The 15,637-nt window shown below is 41.7% G+C and overlaps 1 protein-coding gene across 1 annotated transcript; it reads right to left on the bottom strand.

Moving 5' to 3' along the window:
- Nucleotides 1-1,033: 1,033 nt before the first annotated feature.
- Nucleotides 1,034-13,596, bottom strand: LOC308394234 (uncharacterized protein). The gene is made up of 3 exons (XM_080878473.1): nucleotides 13,116-13,596; nucleotides 8,818-8,982; nucleotides 1,034-8,740 (listed from the first exon to the last, which is right to left on the bottom strand). Exons 1-3 carry the CDS (start codon nucleotides 13,566-13,568, stop codon nucleotides 8,573-8,575), a joined length of 786 nt encoding a protein of 261 aa, XP_080734599.1. The 5' UTR covers nucleotides 13,569-13,596; the 3' UTR covers nucleotides 1,034-8,572.
- Nucleotides 13,597-15,637: the final 2,041 nt, after the last annotated feature.

Raw genomic sequence — 15,637 nt, 5'->3', positions numbered from 1 at the left:
GCAAACAGTGCAGGCTTCAGCTCTGGGGAACAAGCTGTTCCTCAGTTTGGGTGGATTCCGTCACTCACAGCGTTGTTAGCCCTCTTGTGCGCGCAGACTGCAACCCCCCCACTGTGCTTTGCCCTGATATCTGCAGTGTGAGGTTGGATCGCTCATTCTCATCCTCACACTGATGCCACTTATTTCGGTCTTTGTTTGACATAAAAGGGCATATTTGTCACTTTATTGCAACTATATTTGCACTCTTGAGCTCCTTCATTCACTGACTGATCATAAAGTTATTACTTGCGTTATGTATTCATCCGTTTGAACATAATTAATGAAGCCACATGTAATCACTAAAATTTGTATTTTGGGTACAATAAGAGAGTTTCAGATGGAATGCTGTTTTGTTTTGTTTAAATTTCACCAACTTGCTGATGCCCACGGTTGTGAGTGCGGCTTCTTGCTGTACATGGGTGGATGGTTGTAAATCACATCACAGATGCCAAAAACCTCTCAAACCAAGCCCCCTTGCCGGTGATGCTGTGCGCAACCTCGTGACGGAGTCAAGCATATTCAAAACACCCCCTCACCTCCCGTGTCAAACTCAAATGTCAGCCTATTTCATGTGTCACTTTTGGAGCAGTTGCCATCCCGACGAGCCATGGAGAAGTTCGTGTTTGTGTTATTTTACTTATTTGGTGTTCTGGTGTGTTTGGGCACCGGTCAGCACCATCGTGTTGAGCACGTGTTGGACCGTGGACACACCGGATTCAGTGGGAGAATAACGGTCAGGTGTACAGTTTACTGAGCACTGGGACTCAGTATCGTTTACCAGCACAGACACGGAGACGCGCTCAGCTTCTATTGAGAGCAAACAACCAAGTGAACCCTCCGGCTGCGTCCAGTAGACGAGACACACCGTCTGGGCCGGGAGCTTTCCGAGCATTCAGACTCTTAAACTGCTTCAAGAAATGGTTCTTTGGGGCACCTTTAATGGTTTTTCAAAGAACCTTTTTAAAAATGGTTCTTTAAAGAACCATGTTAGCGCCATTTATAGTTATTACATGTTTTATTTTGAAAAGCCTGAAAAGGATATGGTGCTTTTGTTGTGAAAGTTTTGTGAGAAATAAAGTAAGCGAATGGCGGAGCGACACGATGGTTTTACCGTCGTTGTTGCACAAACCGACGCGTAAAACAGCCTCTTGTCCATCCAGACTCTTATTTTAGATATAAGAGAAATAGAGAACTCCAAGAAGAAACAAAGATAGCCATTACATTAAGTAAAACCATCATGCTCCCGAGCAAGACGACTGCATCGCTATGAGATCGTGCAAAGTTTGATACAGCAAGTCAGTTAAGTGCACAGAGCTGTATGCATGAAGAATCTAAGAAAAGAAGAAATAAGCTTTCATGGATAAAGTTTTGGACTATGATATGCTGCTAAGCTACAAGTCGTGTCAAAACTGAACAATTGCGATTCACAACTTCTTACAAATAAGTCAGTGACAGTGTTTTTGGTCTTAAGAAGATGACACTAACTACGAAAGCCTCAGCTTTGTGTCATAGACCATTTTGTTTCATGAACACTTGTTGAATAAGAAGTTGTGTAAAAGGAGCAGAGATGGCAGATAAAGACCCGCAAGGTTGCAGGCCTAGGGCACAGAGCTGCAGTAGCGGGACTGGCCACAAGAGGGCGCAAAAGTACACCGAAAGAGGTTTGGAAGAACAGCTCGGCAGGCACATAAACGCAAGAAGGTCCAAGCTGTCACAATTAACTTCAAAAATGAATAAAGTTAGCGGACTGATGAAAGAGAATGAAAGCCTTGACATTGTTGATGAACATTTAAGTAACTTTTCAAAGCTGCATGAAGAATTCTTACGGGCAAATGATGATGTACTGTCGCTGTTGCCAGAAGATGAAAGGAATGTGGACCAGATGCTCTGGTTCAACCCAAAAAAGGAGCAGTTCAGTGCGTTTATGACTGAAGTTGAGAAATGGATCATCGTAACAAGACATCAGCATCACGACGACGTGAGCCCAGATGACAGCGTGTCAGTGACTGCTAGACTAACTGCAAAGAAATCAGGTACCAGCATTGGAAGAAGCTCAGTCAGTAGCCGCTCATCAAGATCGTCCAGAGCTTCTTCGGTATCATCTGTACGGCAGAAAGAAGAAGCAGAGCGCGCTGCTCTGCTCGCACGAGCCGCATCCTTGAAACAGAGACAAGCCTTGGACATTGAAGAATGTAAGTTAAAAGCAAGAAGAGAACAGCTTGAGATCGAGACAGCTATTGCTGCTTCTACAGCCAAAATAAAAGTGTTAGAGGACTGTGAATATGACAGCTGTAAAAATGATGTGGAACAGTGTGAATCGGCTGTTAAGCAATTCAGCTTCCAAGAGCCAAAGGTACAAGGTGAACATGATGGGCATTCAAAGGTAAACAGTCACAGTGTAAAACAAGAAGATGACTTGCACCAAACTGATGCCAGTGTTATTCCAATGAATCTATGTGAAGTCATGTTGAAACAAAATGATATCACTGAGATGTTAGTCAAACAACATAGACTGTCACATTTGCCTCAAAGAGACATTCCCATCTTTAGTGGTGATCCACTTGAGTTCATACCATTTACAAGAGCCTTTGACCATACAATTCATGACAAAACTGACAGTGACAGTGACAGGTTATATTACCTTGAACAGTTCACCAGAGGTGAGCCCAGAGATTTGGTAAGAAGTTGTCAGCACATGAATCCTCAACAAGGCTACAGTGAGGCAAGGAAGTTGCTGTTTTGTCATTATGGTAATGAACTGAGAATTGCAACTGCCTACATGAACAGAGCATTCAATTGGCCACAAATCAAAACAGATGATGCAAAGGCTCTTCATAGCTATTCACTGTTTCTCACTGGTTGTAACAATGCAATGCAAGACATCAGTCAACTGCAAGAGATGGAGATCCCCACGAACCTCAGAGTTATTGTCTCTAAACTGCCATACAAAATGAGAGAAATGTGGAGAGTCTCTGCTTTTGACATTCAAGAAACAAGTGGAAGGAGAGCAAAGTTCTCAGATCTGGTTAGATTCATAAACAGACAAGCAAAAATAGCTGCAGATCCTTTGTATGGTGACATTAAGGATGCTGAAGACAAAGCAAAGTCATCTGCAAATGTGAGAATGACTAGATCATCCAGGCAAAGGGGAAGCACATTTGCTACAAGTGTAACACAAGCTGCAAATGAAAGGTCACCTGAAATTAATAAAAGTGCTTCTTGTCACACTAGCAATGCCTTCCAGAAACCATGCATATACTGTGAAAAACTCCATACACTGGCAGAATGTCAAAAGGTCAGAAACCAGCCTTACAAAGAAAGACTAGAGTTCCTTAAAGCAAAGGGTCTGTGCTTTGCATGTCTGACACAAGGTCATCTGAGTAAGGACTGTAAGAAAAGATCATTGTGTGAGTACTGCTCTAAGAGACATCCAAGTATGCTTCATTGGACAAAGGAGGAGGATAGTAAGGCAGACGATTGCATCCAGAGAAATGTCTCAGACATTCCCACAACAAGTGATGAAACACACACTTCAGGCAGAATTTGTGGAGCCACGGGGGCCGGAAAAGGCATTCATGTGTTATCGATCGTTCCTGTGTGGGTTAAGTTGAAGAAAGGCAATAAGTTGATTGAGACTTATGCATTCATGGACAATGGGAGCCAAGCCACGTTTTGTTCAGAAAAACTGATGAGACAACTGGGTGTAGAAGGTAAGAAGACAAAATTCATGCTTCGCACAATGGGACAAGAAAAGATGGTGACAAGTTATCACCTGTCAGGATTAGAAGTGTGTGGTTTAAATGAGAACACCTATATAGATCTTCCTGACATTTACACTCATGCAGACATTCCAGTGTCTAGAGAGAACATCCCTACACAGGATGACTTAAAAAGGTGGCCACATCTTCGGCAAATCAAGTTCCCACATTCAGACGCAGACATTGGACTTTTGATAGGATGTGATGTGCACAAGGCTATGGAACCATGGGAGATTATTCATAGTAACGATAACGGTCCATATGCTGTTCGAACAGTCCTGGGTTGGGTTATCAATGGCCCTCTCAAGAGAGATTCTTGCTCTACTCCTTCTGACAGAGAGCTGAGTGTTTCAGTAAATCGCATCTCTGTCACTAATGTTGAGAATCTTTTGATGCAACAGCTCAACTATGATTTTCCAGAGAAAGCTTCTGAGGAAAAACAGGAAATGTCACGAGAAGACATTATGTTTATGGATTCTGTCAATGGCACAGTTGAAAGGATTAATGGTCATTATCGCATAGGTCTTCCTTTGAGAAACAAAGCTGTCAAAATGCCAAACAACCGCAGTGCAGTAATGCAGAGGGCAGAGAATCTGAAAAGAAAATTAATCAGAAACACAGAGTTTCACGAGGAGTATCAGAGCTTCATGTCTGACTTGCTGAATAAAGGCTACGCAGTTCAGGTACCAAACACAAAGACTACCCCTGAAAATGAGAGAGTTTGGTACATACCACACCATGGGGTGTACCACCCCCAGAAAAGAAAACTCCGTGTAGTTTTTGACTGTGCAGCATCCTTTCAAGGGAAATCACTGAACGAAGAACTCTTGCAAGGGCCAGACCTAACTAACACACTGATTGGGGTACTAACAAGGTTTAGGTGGGATCACATTGCCTTGATGTCAGACATAGAAGCTATGTATCACCAGGTGCGAGTACCTCCAGAGGACAGTGATCTTTTGCGTTTTCTCTGGTGGCCAAATGGGAACTTGAATGAACCTCTGCAAGAATACAAAATGATGGTGCACTTGTTTGGGGCAACATCCTCCCCAAGCTGTGCAAACTATGCACTAAAAAAGGCAGCAGAAGATGCTAAAGAAAAAATGCCACTAGCAGCAGTTAATGCTGTTCTGAACAACTTTTATGTAGATGATTGTCTTCTGTCAGTTTCAGATGAAACAGAGGCATGTACTATGGTCAGGGACCTGACTGCATTGTGTGAGAGTGGAGGATTTCACTTAACAAAGTGGATGAGCAACAGCAGAGTTGTCCTTGCTTCCATTCCTGAAAAGGAAAGAGCAAAAGAGATGAAAGATTTGGATTTGAGACATGATGCACTACCAGAGGAAAGAGTCCTAGGAGTGAACTGGTGCACAGAGACAGATGTATTCAAGATCAGGATAACTGAAAAACCTGTGCCAAAGACTAGGCGAGGCATCCTCTCATTTGTAAGTGCAATATATGACCCATTGGGTTTTTTGTCTCCTGTCATTCTGACAGCAAAAATCATCCTGCGAGAGCTATGTGGCAGGAAGATTTCATGGGATGAGGAAATCCCAGCTGAACTGGCTCAAAGGTCACAAGTTTGGCATTCAGAGCTTTCAAAACTTCATGGCTTTACCGTCAACAGGTGTTTGAAACCTGCTGGATTTGGAGTGGTCATATCTACACAATTGCACCACTTCGCTGATGCCAGTGAGAGAGGTTACGGAGTCGTTACTTACCTCCGTATCACAAACCAGAAAAGAGAAACTCACTGCTCATTCATTATGGGCAAGTCCAGAGTGTCTCCTCTGAAGCAGATAACAATTCCACGTCTGGAGTTGACAGCAGCTGCAGTTGCTGTAAAAATGGACAAGCTCATGAGAAAGGAGCTTCAAATGCCACAAGAAGAATCTGTGTTTTGGTCTGACAGTAGCACTGTTTTAAAGTACATTTCCAGCGAGAACATCAGATTTAAGACATTTGTAGCAAATAGAGTGTCACTTATTAGAGACAACACAAAACCAAATCAGTGGATGTATGTAAACTCTGAATTAAACCCTGCTGACCACGCTTCAAGAGGAATGAACACAGAGACATTCATGAAGTGTTCAAACTGGATTGCTGGGCCAGAGTTTTTGACAAAAGATAAGAAAAACTGGCCAATTCCACCGGACATTAAAGAAATACCAAAAAATGATGTCGAAGTCAAAGAGGTGATGAGTGTGGATGTTACAAAATTACATGAAAATCCAGTGAACAAACTGATCTCTCACTATTCAGACTGGTACCGTCTAAAAAAGGCAGTTTCCTGGATACTTACATTCAAGCAGCTGCTTGGCAGGTTAAGTGCGCATCGGAAGCTTCTCATGTCACAAGCAAGTGGCTGTGACAGCACTAAAAGGAAATTTGAAAAGGTTGCAGGTCAAATGCAGCAGTTCAAAACATGTATTAAGGGATCTTCACTTACCACTGCAGATGTTGCAAAGGGAGAAACTGAGATTGTTAAGTTTTGTCAAAATCAAAGCTTCGCAGAAGAAATTGCAAGTCTTCAAAAAGGTGACAAGCTTAAAAGGAGCAGTCACATTGCGAAGCTGGATCCTTTTGTCCAGGATGGAGTTTTAAGGGTTGGCGGTAGGTTGCATGAGTCTGCACTACCAGCCGATGTTAAGCATCAAGTGATTCTCCCTAAAGGTCATCATGTTTCTACTTTGATTCTGAGACACATTCACCAAGAAACAGGCCATGGAGGAAGGAATTACATATTATCCAGGCTGAGAGAAAGATTCTGGATTCCACAGGCAGATTCAGCAATAAGAAAGATCCTGTCAAAGTGTGTAACATGTAGAAGGACATCTGCGAAACCTGGTGAACAAAGAATGGCAAACTTGCCACAAGATCGCCTGATTCCTGACAAACCTCCATTCACAAATGTGGGCATAGACTATTTTGGACCTTTTGAGGTCAAGCATGGGCGCAGCAGAGTTAAGCGATATGGTGTATTGTTTACATGTCTTGCTGTTAGAGCAATACACATAGAAGTTGCCCACTCACTTGAGACTGATTCTTGCATAAATGCATTCAGGAGGTTTATTGCAAGACGAGGTCAAGTGTCTGTCATGAGATCAGACAATGGCACTAACCTTGTGGGTGCAGAAAGGGAAATGCGTGAAGCAATCAAGGGATGGAATCATTCAAAAATCTCAGAAATGCTCATGCAAAAGGGCATCACCTGGATATTTAACCCCCCAGCAGGGTCACATTTTGGAGGAATCTGGGAGAGACAAATTCGCTCAGTTAGAAGAATTCTTAACCAGATCCTAAAGCAGCAACCTCTGGATGATGAATGCTTGCGGACATTGCTATGTGAAGTTGAAGCAATTGTCAACGGCAGGCCAATAACAAGAGCGTCTAATGACCCCAATGATTTAGACGCACTTACACCTAATCATCTACTTCTTCTTAAAGGGCAGCCAGTACTGCCACCTGGATTGTTTCAAAGAGAGGACTTGTATGCAAAAAAAAGGTGGAGACAGGTGCAGTACCTGTCAGACATTTTTTGGAAGCGTTGGACTAAAGAGTATTTGCCGCTTCTACAAGAAAGACAGAAGTGGTTAGTGACTAGGAGAAATCTGAGACCAGGAGATGTTGTTCTCATAGTTGATGACAGTGCACCAAGAGGTTCCTGGTTAATGGGAAAGGTTGAGAGAACAGTTCCAGACTCACATGGACTTGTCAGACGTGTGTTTGTCAAAACCAAAACTAGCGTTTTGGAGAGGCCTATCGACAAGTTATGTTTGTTGCTTGAAATGGAGGCAACAGTTTGAATATCAGCCTCATGTGTAACAGATATATGTTCAACACATATGACTTATGTTTCATATAATGTTTGGTTAAGCCAGTTAGATTATGAGTGTTGATATTAAATGACGCTTTATTGTGTTAATATGTAATTGTTATGCCTTAGCAGTAACAATTAGGGGCCGGAATGTTAGCGCCATTTATAGTTATTACATGTTTTATTTTGAAAAGCCTGAAAAGGATATGGTGCTTTTGTTGTGAAAGTTTTGTGAGAAATAAAGTAAGCGAATGGCGGAGCGACACGATGGTTTTACCGTCGTTGTTGCACAAACCGACGCGTAAAACAGCCTCTTGTCCATCCAGACTCTTATTTTAGATATAAGAGAAATAGAGAACTCCAAGAAGAAACAAAGATAGCCATTACAAACCATTTTTAAAAAGGTCCTTCAAATGGTTCTTTAAAAGAACCATTTTAAATCTTTCAAAATAAAATGCATCATAAATTGAATTTGAGTAGGGTAAAATAAATACGAGCACAGCATAGACATATATTAATGGTTTATTGTCATTTTGTAGTTACCAAAAGACAAAAAGGCATTTTAACCCTCAGCACAACATCACTACTAATACATGTCACATATTAGTGTTTTAAAAAGTAATAATTAAATATATTGGCTATACTATAAATAAATATATATATAAATACTATATCTACAGATAACACAACAAATAATACATGTATTGTTTAATTAATAAAACATCAGAAAGTGATAAAACACATTAGAAATAGCAATAGCTTCATAACAGACCAATAAATCAACACATTTTCATCAGCAGATATTTGCATGTTCAGTAAAAACATTTCAACAACAAGTTTATGATTAAAATGATCAATGAACTTCAGCCTTACGCTATGTAATGTACTTTTCATGTTGTACTCATGGTCCTTTGTTAGTCCAGTTTAGGACAATGTCTCTGACGTATGTTTCATATCAAATATATGTCATATCAAAACAAGCCCACACCTGCAGTTGTTTCAGTTTTTCACTGTTGTTTCCTGTCAGCTGGTCAACCTCACTCAGGCGGACATCCATATCAGCCAACCAAATGACAAGTTCCTCCCTTTGTGCTTCAAATCCCTCCCACTCTGAGACAAGGAGCTGAAAGAGAGAGAAAAGAGTCAATTATAAAGAAGAGAGAAAAGTGAAACCCTCCTCAGAAAGTCTGACTCGCATACCTGCAGTTGACCTGTGATGGACTCCAGTTTGGCGTTCACGTCATCCCTCGTCGATGCCAACAGCCGAGTCTGCAGGGTGCCCTGGAAGAGCTGAGTTAATGTTCGACTCCTCCTGGTCAGGCTCTCCAGCTGGATGACCCGAGGTCTCCCCTCTCGCCGCTGCCTCTGAACGCACAAACACAAATTGCATCTGAAGCAGGAGGTGCAGATTTTTTTTGCTATTCTTTTCTAAATCCAGGCTAGATCACGTGGAGGTATTTGGAAAATTGTTTTGGCCAGTGGACGACTGTTGTCTTGCAGAAAGTCAAACCAAACATATGCGATACACAATCAATTCACAAGAACACATTGTAAAAAATAAGTCCAGTTCTTGCCTGATTTCAAGTGAAAGCTGCATCAAAACAGGGTAAAATGAGTGTTTGCAGCAAATGTGAGCACAAAGCCTCACTTTGTACAAGCCTGCTATTACAGTTCTCCTCTATGCAGACGACTTTCCTGTTTTCAAGGCACAACTTGGATCTGCTGTACGAATCTTATGGATACACACTAAATGAAATAATAGTGTGCATGACTCCAGATTCTGATCCCTCATCCTAATATGGTCCCAACATAGCAACAGCAATAATGCAAATGTTGAGGCTTCAAAATACAAAGTCCATAAACCAATGGCTGACATGGGTTTTATCATAAGGGTGATAAATATACAGATTTCAGTCTGTCAGAGTATTTTTGCTTTCTAAGATTTTATTATTCATATAATAATCAGCTAAGAGTGTTTATATTTCTGTTCTGTACTCAACCAGCTGCATATTTTAATTGCTGGCTCCCTACTTTATAACGGAAACTGCTTGCCTTCACATTATCAGTCTTTGCCTTCACATTGTCACTGTTTGCCTTCACACTAGCAGGAAACCGCCACCCACGAGTAAGAAACAACCTTGTAGAGAACACGAAGTTTTTTGATAAACCACACCTGTTTTCTTGACAAGATAAGGATGATATTTCCTTTTTTGTATGCTTCATGATGTGTATAAATAAAGCCAGACTGCACCAAGGAGGTGTGTGAGTCTCTCCCGTGAGTCTCTCACCCGTGCACGTTTAAAACTGCTCTAAGTGTCTGAGTGATATTTCATTGCATCTGAGTACTTTGATAATAGAATATCTTTAACAGGGTGGCTGTAGCTCAGGTGGCAGAGCAGGTCAGCCACTAATCAGAAGGTCGGTGGTTCGATCCCAGGCTGCCTCCTGGCTGCATGCCAAATATCCTTGGGCAAGATATTAACCCCGTGTTTGCCTACTGGTGGTGGTCAGAGGGCCCGGTGGCGCCTGTGTCCGGCAGCCTCGCCTCTGTCAGTGCGCCCCAGGGCAGCTGTGGCTACAATGTAGCTTGCCATCGCCAGTGTGTGAATGTGTGCGTGAATGACTGAATGTAGTGTAAAGCGCTTTGGGGTCCTATGGACTAGAAAAGCGCTATACAAATGCAGGCCATTTACACACACACAGATAAGACAGCAAATTAAAAAAAAGCTTTTTAATACTAGGTAATATTAATAAAATATTTGATTTCATTTATTTTTTAAATAAGACATTTTCATAATAACAAAACTGATTTAAGATGTAATCTAAACCTACAATTATGGTCACAATGACAGGCTCACCTGCAGGGCTCTAGAAGTGTCTCCAGTCTCTGGAGTTTGTCCCACTCTGGAGGCGTCAGGAGGACAAGTTTATGCTTTTGTTTATCCAGAGTCGCGGTTACTGCAGTTTGGTTGCGGATCAAGCGCTTCACCATCTCCAGCGTGGAGTTCCAGCGCGTAGGCACGTCCTGGGCCAACGGCTCCTGCTTGCGCCCCAGTGACACCTGCTCTGCGTTCAGCTCTGCTGTGTTTGCTGGGCTGTGCTTAAAATGGCCAACAATTTTGCGGCATTTGGCCAGCGCAGTGACAAAGCCACTGTCTGCGAGACTCACTGTGATGCATCTCTGTAGAATGTGCGCGGTACACGGCATGTGATTGAATGGCATGATGCGAGCCGCGGCGATCATATTGCGCGCACTGTCCGTGCCTACTGTTGTCACCTTCTCCTCAATTCTCCACCTGCGAGCAACAGTCTGGAACTGCTCTGCACAAGCCTCCGCAAAGTGCCGCTCTTCCGTTTTCATTATAGTCAGCGCAAAGGATGTCAGACCCCAGGCTTCAGTGATTAAATGCGCAGTAACTCCCAGGTAATTGTCATTACTCAATGATGTCCAGTGGTCTCCTGTCAGAGCCACGCATTCTGTGTGAACTAAAGCCTCTTCTTTTTTCTTTTTCTCCGTTTCATACAGTTCGTGGATTCGAATTGTTATTGTGCTTCTCGCTGGGGGCTTGTAGGACGCGTCCTGAGATGCAACCTTTAAAACATCCGCAAAGCCCTTGTCCTCCACAATGCTTAGCGGTCTGCAGTCCTTTGCTATCCATTTGGCTATATTGTCGGTCAGTTTGTCCAAAGAAGACTTACCGAGTGGCCTGCGTTCACTAAGAGTGGTCTGACGCAGGCCGGGTGAAGCTGCTGCCCCGACAAACGCGTGTTTGGCATTAAGGTGGTATTTTAAGGTCGAATTTGAACGGTGAAATTGAAACTCTTTACTACAGTGAGTGCAAATTACAACGCGTTTGTTTATTGTCCCATCTATGTTCTTCTTGTATTTAAATTCCCCATCCAGAAGGCCATCCGCTTCCTGCTTCTCCATTTTCAGTGGCGCGGTAAACAAATCAAGTGGAATTATGGGAGCGACTTATCTGCGTGTTGCGCTAAATAGTTAAATATTCTAACGTAATTAATTCCAAAATTTAATTATCGCAATTAACGCGTTAATTTCGACAGCTATAAATATAATATAATATAATATAATATAATATAATATAATATAATATAATATAATATAATATATCATGTTGCTATTTAATGTTTTTTGTTCGTGTTGCAGCTGCTCTGTGAGCCAAGCTTTCGTTGTCTAAATTCAATGGCAATATATCTCTGCACCACACGATGGCGATAGATTCTCACAGACAGTCTGTGCTCTGCTTCCGCCACCAGTCATCTTTAAATCTTTTTTTTAATTCAATGAAACCTTTATTTAACTGTCCATCTCGCGGCATTACTTAAAAAAAAAATCATATTTAAATACAAAGAAGATTAAATACATGAACGACAGTAAATTGATAAAATAAGAGCAAATAAATATATTTACAAATGATAGCAACATCAATGGAATAAAAGCATGAACAGCAGCAGAAGGAGAAAGAGGCCTGTATCTACATTATTACTCTGGCAGCTCTCAGTCTCCATACAGACAGGACACGTTGCAGCGTAATTGCAGACAGGTGCGTGGGCCTGAGCTCCGCCCAGGCAGAATGACGAGTGGAAGAAAGCAGCAACACAATAAACATATGTAGCCTTGCGGAGCCGGCCGGGCAGACACCGAGACAGAGTGCAAAGATTTTATACGTGACAACACACACAAAAAAACACACACAACAAAAATCAGAATGTGTTTGTGATTTGGATTTTTATTTAAAGGTGAAACCTTTTTTCTTTTCTTGTTTTGCCAGATTAGACATTTTGATTCATTTCATTTAGTTTTTTTGTTTTACTTTGATGCTATAATAGATGTTTTTAAAATGTAGTCATATTTAATACTATATTGCATCATGGCAAAACAACAGTCTCCTCAAGCTGCTTTATACTGTAAGGTGAAAACACTACAGTAAAAGCCAGAAAACCCCAACAATCCAATGATCCCCTTTGAGCAAGCACTGGGCGACAGTGGGGAGGAAAAACTCCCTTTAGGAAGAAACCTCCGGCAGAACCAGGCTCAAGAAGGGGCGGCCATCTGCTGCGACCGGTTGGGGGTGGGTGGGCAATCTCAGTCCACGAGGGCCGGTGTCCCTGCAGGTTTTAGATGTGTCCTCGAACCAACACAGCTGATTTAAACGGCTAACTTAGCTCCTCAACATGTCCTGAAGTTCTCCAGAGGCCTGGTAACGAACTAATCATGTGATTCAGGTGTGTTGAGCCAAGGTGAGATCTAAAACCTGCAGGGACACCGGCCCTCGTGGACTGAGAATGCCCACCCATGATATAGGGAGACAAGATGAAGTATACTTCTAATGGCCTATTTTAGCAGTTAATTTTTAACAATCAACTGGTGGTAATCCATCATCAGAACTGAGGAAAGGTGGTGTTGATGGAGACTCTACAGGAGGATTCACTGGGGAAGCCATACCTGCACTTCTGCCAGGGTGTCTTGGACGTACCTGAATAAATGTAGTTTTCCCTGGAAGTGGACGAGGATTAATCTGAGACGGAGTCTCCTCAGAACATCTCCCCATCATGCTTCTATGGTCCAACGATGCCAGCTTTTGTCCTTTCTGTTTTTCTAATTTAAGCTGGAGTTGAGCGTCTTTCACTCTAGATTTTAGATGACCTATCTCTTTTTCTTCATTGGCAGCCTTTTGGATAATCTGGTTCACTGGTCCAATGAGCTCCTCTCTTTGTCGGAATAAAGCGTACTCGGAAGACTTTACCATGTCATTGTACTGCTTTTTAAATGATTCCAGCTCCCGTGTTTTATCTAGTAAAGCTGCATCTAGATCCTTGCATCTGATACGTAGACAGTTCAGCTGTTTTTCAAGAAACTCCTTCGTTGTTCCAACAAAGGGGGTGCCTTCCACTCCGTCTACGTATTTCTTTTTCAAGTTGTGGAACATATCCCTAAATTCCACCTTTTCTTTTCCTCTCAAGTGACCTGCATGTGGAAATGCCTTTTCAAAGGACAAAACGCACTGGCACAATTCCTCTTGGAAGTAGCGCTCTTTCTTCTCCAGCCAATTCACTTTGGATATAAATCTTTCCCGTTGCTTTTTTGTGGAGCGCAGTTTCTCTTCCAGCGCCACCTTTTCAGCCAGTGCCTGATTGTGTGCCGCTTTTACTTTGTGCCGGTCCACTGCTGTCTTTCTGTGGTTTTCCTGCTCTGTGCTTAGGGCCTTTTTGATGTCTTCAATTTTCTTTTTCAAAGAATCAACTTCGTCTTCAAGCATAGCCTTCATTTTCTTTTCCAAGGCCAGAGCTCTAATATTACTCTGGCATTTCTGCTTGATCGCCATATTCTGGGCCTTTTGGTCGTCTATCACTTTGCCCATTTGATCTGTCTCCTCTGTTAATTCTTTCATGTTTTTAACCATAAATTCATTTTCGTCTTGTAACTTTGTATTACGCGACAAAACACCGTCAATCCAACACTGCGAGGATTGACGTTCTTCCTCGCGTTCCTTAACCGCATTGACGGTCACACCTCTACTATTTTTTACTGCCGTCTGCAGCTTTTCTATTTTGGAGTCATACATGTTGATCACCTCTTCTAACTTCCTGTCTGCAGCATTTGCTTTGTTTTCCAGTTTTTTAGTATTTTCCTGGTAAAACTGCTGCATCTTATTTTTTTCCTCTTTGTGGCGTTTCAATAATAATTCAACAACTTGGCTGTTGTGAAATTGCTGACGTGCCACCTTTTCTTTCTCTGTTTCCAGCAGTCCTTGCAGGACTTGGACTTCGTCCTCGTGTTTTTCTTTAAGCTCAGCCAGAGTTTTCTCCGTCTCTGCGCGGAACTTTACCAGAGCTTCGTGGTCATCTTTTATCGAGTCCAACCTGTCTGCGATGTTTGTCCTGTCATCCAAGACCGAACCCAGCAGCTTATTATTCTGCAAAAGTTCATTGTTTTCTTTTGTTAGATCCTCGATCCGTTTCTTATTGACTGTATGCAGGTTTTTGAAGTAGTCAAGCTCAGTTTTGAGCTTTTCAACCTCGTCGATCATTGGCTGCAGTCTTTGCTCGAACTGTCTGGCATATGTTTCTTTTTCTTTTTCACTTTTTTTAACCATTGTTTTCGAGAAATTAACATTTCTGTCTTTGTTAGCTTTCGAACTCATTTCTGCTTTTTTATGTGCTGTATCACTCCAACAAAACGATAGCTTAATGAATTCCCTTTGACAGCTGTCCTCTATTTATAGACTTGAACATCAAAGGATGAAAGGACTGTCACTATGACATCACCACGTTCTGTGACGTAACAGGGCTTTGGAGCGTGATGTCACGGGGGTGGGCGTGGAAAGGATTTTGGGGGTCTAAACAAAGCGTGTCTTTTTTTTAAAACTTTATTTAACAAACAATGAGTATACAACATACGAACAGATGAAGTATACAACAGAACATGAACACAAAAAGCCAAGGGTGAAAGAAAAAGGTAACAATTATAAGAATACACGCAAAAATTCACATACATATATTGTTGTGAGAGCCTTTTTGTTGGTGCAGTCTGATATTGATTGTATGTGCATGTGCACATCCTTAAAATAATGACAGAAATATGGTGTTTTGTTAGTAAACTTACATTTATGGATAAAAAATTTAGCTAAAAGTATTAAGAAATTTATCATAAAAAACATTTCTCATACTTCTTGGGGAACTTAAAGAAACAGAATAAAACATTTTCCCATCGTAAAGAAAACTCCCTTAAAATATGGACAATAACAAAGCTGCTAAATTCCTTCCAGAATCTCTGTGTAAAAGAACAGTACCAAAAAAGATGTGTCACCGTTTCTGGATGATCCCCACAGAAAGTACAATTAGTATTTATGTCCCTTTTAAATTTGACCATGTAGTGACTGGCTGGATAACATGTATGTCGAATTTTAAAAGAGACTTCTTTCACCTTATTTACAATCAAATATTTATGGGGGACCATCCAGACTGTCTTCCGCTTGATATCTGGAACACTGATTGG

Source organism: Rhamphochromis sp. 'chilingali' (genome assembly GCF_963969265.1).
Source record: "Rhamphochromis sp. 'chilingali' genome assembly, chromosome: 3".
In the NCBI taxonomy this organism is placed as follows: Eukaryota; Metazoa; Chordata; class Actinopteri; order Cichliformes; family Cichlidae; genus Rhamphochromis; species Rhamphochromis sp. 'chilingali'.
Note: the sequence above shows the minus strand (reverse complement) of the source record. Positions and strands in the feature narration are given on the sequence as shown.

Coding starts and splice junctions, on each gene's coding strand:
- LOC308394234 (XM_080878473.1), bottom strand. CDS start 13,568: ATGTTCCACAACTTGAAAAAGAAATACGTAGACGGAGTGGAAGGCACC. Junction 8,983..13,115: donor GGAAAACTACATTTATTCAG/GTACGTCCAAGA, acceptor TTGTGCGTTCAG/AGGCAGCGGCGAGAGGGGAG. Junction 8,741..8,817: donor CCATCACAGGTCAACTGCAG/GTATGCGAGTCA, acceptor TCTCTCTTTCAG/CTCCTTGTCTCAGAGTGGGA.